Genomic DNA, 5856 nt, shown 5'->3' with positions numbered 1-5856 from the left:
TCTGCAGAGGGTTAAAGACAGAGAGGGTTAAGGACAATTGGTCCAGACTTTAAATAAGACAGCTATTGTCTTACCTGTACCTATCTGTTGTGATTTTAAACCCAATAACTAAAGCCATGCAATACTACTGCATTGTTTTACTATTCTCTGAAAAGCTGCCACGTCTTTGAACAGCTGAAGGTTCTTTCGGTTAGACCACATGACTTCTTAGACCATGGCCTATCAGAGTTTGTTCAGGTGACATTCACCTGGAAGGAACAAACAGTACCTGACAGACTGGCATTTCAGACTCACCTCAGCTAAGGGGAGGTCTCTCTTCTCCCCGCCTCCAGCTCAGAGGGAAAGAGACGGCAACAATCCAACACCAGCCCAACATTTCCAGCTCAAGGCGAGACAATACCCCCGAAATTGCCTTTTTGCTTTTTTTTTGACAATATTGAGATTTTGTTATATTTTGCTTCCTTAACCTTCTGTATTGTCACTGTAAAAGGGTTAACCTTCTGTATTGTCACTGTGAAAGGGTTAACCTTCTGTATTGTCGCAGTGAAAGGGTTAACCTTCTGTATTGTCGCAGTGAAAGGGTTAACCTTCTGTATTGTCACAGTGAAAGGGTTAACCATTTGGTAGTGCAATAGTGAAAGGGTTAAATGAGAGGCTAAATCAGAGGAGGTTTCTGTCACCTGGTCTAGTGTGTGACAGCGCAAGATAATTTTACGTGAATATAAGTCGTGGCGATTACAGCTTATGGTTGAATATGAACCTTGACATAAGCAGATTGACGCGTACGATAGCATCATCTGTCATCTATCGAAAACAAGCAGATTATGGGCTAGAAATAGAAAGAAAACATGAAAATAATTGAAGATTTTATGAAAGTGTTTAAGAGCTTGAATGGAGATCGAGTTCCGATAAGAACAAAGCAGAATCGTGACACACGTGGACATTTCATGAAAAAGGAATACATTTTTATTTAATTGGGTATGTAATGGTATGAGGCTCTACACACCACTCAAGGTTGAAAAGTAATTTACAGTCTACTGGTTAAATAAGGCAAATCCACCCCCCTGCTCACTAGTGGTTAGTGAAGTGTGAGTGGCTTCTAGTTGTACTGCAAGGCACAACAGACTTGTGCCACAACAGAAATGTTTGAGATACATTTAGTCTCACAGGACACCTCAAATCACAATATTAATCTCCCTGTACCGTGAAGGTGTGTATGCACGCAAAGCAAATCATCATAGGCTACCGCACACATGTCATAATACTGAAAGGTTTTCATTGAAAATAAATAGTTTACATTGTCATGTAAGGAATGACAGGCAGGTGAATGACAAACACTTGTACACACAGCATGTGCAATAAACAGTGCCTAGAATTTCATCGTTACTATACAAAGCAACACTCATTTTTTGGACAAATACATGATACATTGACAAACACTGATAAAGCTGTGTATGTTAGGACTTGAAGCACAGTTAGGTTCCACAGGCATGGTTTAAGCCTAGTCCTATTTAGATCAAATTAATTTCATTTGAGTCTAGGGCTAGACTTAATCCATCGCTATGAGCCAAACCCAACCTATTTTATAGGTCTGAAATGTGAATCATATTATAAAGCAGACACAACGTTTAAATTATTCTGTTGTTGTGAATGATATCACTGAATAGGGAGGTGTAGTGGTTACGTCATTGGTGTATAACTCAACATGAACAAATGTGCAATTAATCGTAAAAGTAGCAAAATAACAACGTGTATGTTTTCGTTCACTGAGGAACTACACTCACGTTGGCGCTGCTGACTGACGTCACCACAGCGTAGACTGTATTAGGCGACAGCACTGAACGACAGGCGTGCTACTGGTGAGTGTAGTTATTTTTTAACAACAAATTAAACAACCATTTAACTAACTTTATTTCAACCAAAAATGCTTAAACAATAATGTTAGTCATAGAAGGGAACTCATTTTGTGCAAAAATGGAAAGCTTGCCCAATGTTCATGAGGCAGAATTATTACAATAGCCGATAATACATTTTCCCAATGATAAACCCCTATACGGGTGGACCGCGTGGGACACTGAAGTGATGTCAGACTACACCTCCCTATAGCTGTAAATAGTGGCTTTACATAATGATCTTGGTTGTAATTCTAATCATCCGTCTGCTGAAAGCAGCTTCGTGGAACTCATCTGGCTCAAAGCAAACGTCTCTGCTCAGTCCATACTTTCACTTGTCTGCGTTACAACAGAGCACTGCAGCAAGTCGTGTCTGGTGGCAGAGCAGCGCCATGACACTTCTTCCTGGAGAGTTCCGCATGACTGGCACAGGTCCCAGTAGCCCGTCACAGGTTCTAGTGGCCCGTCACGCCCCAGTCAGAACTTGCTGAGTGAGGGCAGCGCCCCCGCTTTGACAAGTACGGCTGAGAGCAGGTCAGCTGGCCCAGAGGGGTGGGGCACGGTGGTGGGGGTGGAGAGGTCAGAGTTCAGAGGCGCGGGCATCTTCGCTCTAGTCAAGGCGGACTTGGCGGCCGTCGTTATCCCACCGCCCCCTCCTCCTCCCCCCACGCTGGTCTTGCTGTTCTCCGCCGTGGGGATGACGGTGCCCAGGTGGGGGTGCCCGGCCGTGGGGGCGCCCCCCGTGCCCTCCGTGTGGCTCTGGCAGCAGCAGAGGAGCCTGAAGAAGGCGGCTCTCATCTCCCTGCTGGACAGCGTGTAGATCATGGGGTTGAGGGCCGAGTTGAGCACGGCCAGGGCGATGAACCAGTCCACCTGGTAGAGCACGGGGCAGCGGTCCGGGCTGCACCCCACGTCCAGCAGCAGGAGGAGGAAGAGGGGCGCCCAGCACATGACGAACACCCCCAGGACGATCACCACCGTGCGCAGCAGGGCCAGCGAGCGCTCCGAGGGCCGGCTGCTCACCCTGCGGCCGCTGGACGTCACCAGGCGGTAGATCCGGATGTAGAGGACGACGATGGCCATCAGCAGCGCGCTGAACACGCTGATGCAGAAGGCCACATAGCTCTTGGCGTAGAGCGGCAGCACCGTGGAGCAGGAGGCCAGGCGGTCCAGACAGTTCCAGCCCAGGCTGGGCAGGGCGCTGAGCAGCACCGACACGGCCCAGCAGGCGCCCAGCAGACCCAGGAGCCTCCCGCGCCCCGCCGCCTCGCACGGACGCAGGCGCACCATGGTCATGTGTCTCTCGATGCCGATGGCCAGCAGGCTGAACGTGGAGGCGCTGAGCGCCACGAACATGCTGCCCTCCCTGGCCAGCCACTGGGCCGGCGTGAGGAAGAAGGTGTTGCGTCCCGACGTGAAGATGTTCACCACGTAGGCCACGCCCGCCAGCAGGTCCGACAGCGCCAGGTTGCCGATGAGGAAGTACATGCGGCTGTGGAAGCGCTTGTTCCTCCAGAGCGCCAGCAGCACCGTGACGTTCTCCAGGACGATCAGCACGCAGATGAGCAGCAGGACGGCCATCTTGCAGGCGCCCCCGCTCCGGGGCCGGTCCCACTTCCCGGAGTGGTTGTAGTGGGCCACGATGACGGCGTTCATCCCTTCCTCCAGCGTGGTCCCCATCCCTGACGCCGCCTGGCCTTCCTCGGTCACACAGCAGAGGGCGCCACAACACTGGACACTGCGGGGAGCGAGGCCACTTCACCTGCCAGAGGCACCATGGGCTTGTTGTCACTGTCTCCTCATGGATCTGACAACAACAAAATAAGGTGAGTTTAACATTTAGTTGCATACACTATAATCAATATCTGAAATGAAAAAAAAAAAGATCATACTCTTCCTTGTCTATATTACTAGCTACTATACTAATATGTCTCTACTACTATGCACTCAACACTGCAGCACCCAAGTTGTCAACACTGTTTGATGAACACTGTTGCTCAGCTGATAGAGTTGTGCCCTTCCTGATGACCTGTCGTACAGAACTTGTAAGTCGCTTTGGATAAAAGCGTTCAGCTAAATGACTAAATGTAAATGTACACCAACATTACTAAAGCTAGGGTCAAAATGTATTTTATATTAGGCCTATGTATATTTATATCATTATACCTAACAGAAGTGTGGAATTCTGATATTTAAAATAATGTTATGTAGCCTATATTGATTAGTACTAATGTTATTGTTTGACACAATAGGTTAACAAATGTTCCCTTACAACAGTAGCCTATTTTGAAATGCAATAATTGTCCGTGCATCATATACATATCTGAGAGAAGGCTACTGTAGGTCAGGTTCTCAAGCTTCTCCCTGTCAAGGACCCTTGATTTGTTACACATTAGGCTGCTGACCTCGATGTGATGCATGAGAGTTGGTCTCAGCCTGGGACCCATATTTGGTCAGATTTGTTAGATGTGACTATAGGTACAGAATTATATATAGCTGAGATACCAGTGGAAAAAGTTAAACATATTAGAATAGTCACTCATTTATTTTATTATTATTATTCTAATCTCTTTAACTATTCTTTTGGGGACCCCCTGGAATCTCATCAGGGACGCCTGGCCTGGCGGTCCCCGGACCCCACTGGGCTAGGCTACTTTAAAAACAAATATATATATATATATACATATATTATATATATCTCGTTTTTTATATATACACGAATCCTCTTTCTCACGGTGGATTAACGTTACACATGAATTTACTGTCCCTAGATTATGAACAACGATGCTACTGAAATACATTGTTACTAGGTTTACCAATCATCAACTATTCAAACAAATGTAAAAAGTAGGCTATGGCCGGAATACAAGTAAAGCAGAATATTGATAACACTAATCAAGTGGCGTTATGTCCCGTACCCCCCCCCCCCCCCCCCATCATTTAAAAATGCCATGTCCAGCCAACTCGATTCGAGTTATTGTAACGTATAAAAGTTGTGCAAAGTTCGCAAAATTGGCTTGTATTCCCTTGAGAATTGTTAAAACGTTATAGGCTACATGCTGAACCCATGGTCGACAGATGAGTTCTTCGTCGCTTATTATCGGTCTCTTACTTACCTGTTTGAGTTGCGTTATAATAACTTACATCCTAGAAGAAGCCTGGGCTATTACGTTCCTCTTGCCTCTTCAAAAGTCGCAGAGGTTCCAAATCTGTGGTTATCCAAAAATGTATACATCCAACGTAGAAGACAAATCCCTCAAATCCCTCACAGCCCATATTTTGTCGTGGTGGACGTGAGAGGCAGTTTTCCCATCATCGCTATCCTTTGGATCTATTTCACAAACGTCCCGAAACGGCAGGTACTGTAGGCTACAACATGGAGCTGTATCCTGGACGTGTCTGTTCCCTGCACACTTTATTCCAACTCTGAAGCGTCCCGCTCTCACGCCACCCAGACCCGCGTATAGGGCGGTCCCCTCCCCTCCCGTCCCGTCCCCTCCCGTCCCGTCCCGTCCGCCTGGACTCATTAACGACCAATTATGAGTACGTTATTATTATTAATGGTGTTCGGCCTATAACTTGTACAGATGTAAATTAATCACTTTTGTGTTTATATATATTTTTACTGCCTATAGGCCTGGGCAATATGAGACAATATTTCAACTGCTTGACTGTTAGGTCAAAGGGATTTGTTTAGTTTTGTTTTGGTTCTGATTAATACCATAAATGGCCAGTGAGATGACTGTAGATGTAGAGAGTCTAGAGACACTGACACATCATTTGCCTGCATGATCGACAACGATGTGTCATGAGGGAACCCTGTGCCTATACTTGTCTTGACACACTTACAGTGTTTGTTGCATTTCAAATTATTGCCTCGTACGAGTCGTACCCATTTTGGGACAGGTATTATTTTTAAGTGTGTCATCTTGGACTAGAGCTACACATCTCTCTGCCCTTGAGT

General features: G+C 46.4%; 1 protein-coding gene across 2 annotated transcripts; it reads right to left on the bottom strand.

Annotated features, from left to right (window-relative positions):
• Window positions 1–939: 939 nt before the first annotated feature.
• On the bottom strand, window positions 940–5307 carry s1pr3a (sphingosine-1-phosphate receptor 3a). Of its 2 annotated transcripts, none has more exons than XM_084310658.1 (2): window positions 5009–5307; window positions 940–3699 (listed from the first exon to the last, which is right to left on the bottom strand). In XM_084310658.1, exon 2 carries the CDS (start codon window positions 3570–3572, stop codon window positions 2370–2372), a length of 1203 nt encoding a protein of 400 aa, XP_084166784.1. In that variant the 5' UTR covers window positions 3573–3699; window positions 5009–5307; the 3' UTR covers window positions 940–2369. The 2 variants fall into 2 exon arrangements, with proteins under 2 accessions (XP_084166784.1, XP_084166785.1); XM_084310659.1 differs by having other exon boundaries at window positions 5037–5307.
• Window positions 5308–5856: the final 549 nt, after the last annotated feature.

Source organism: Notolepis coatsorum, assembly GCF_963971535.1.
Source record: "Notolepis coatsorum genome assembly, chromosome: 3".
Taxonomy (NCBI): domain Eukaryota; kingdom Metazoa; phylum Chordata; class Actinopteri; order Aulopiformes; family Paralepididae; genus Notolepis; species Notolepis coatsorum.
Note: the sequence above shows the minus strand (reverse complement) of the source record. Positions and strands in the feature narration are given on the sequence as shown.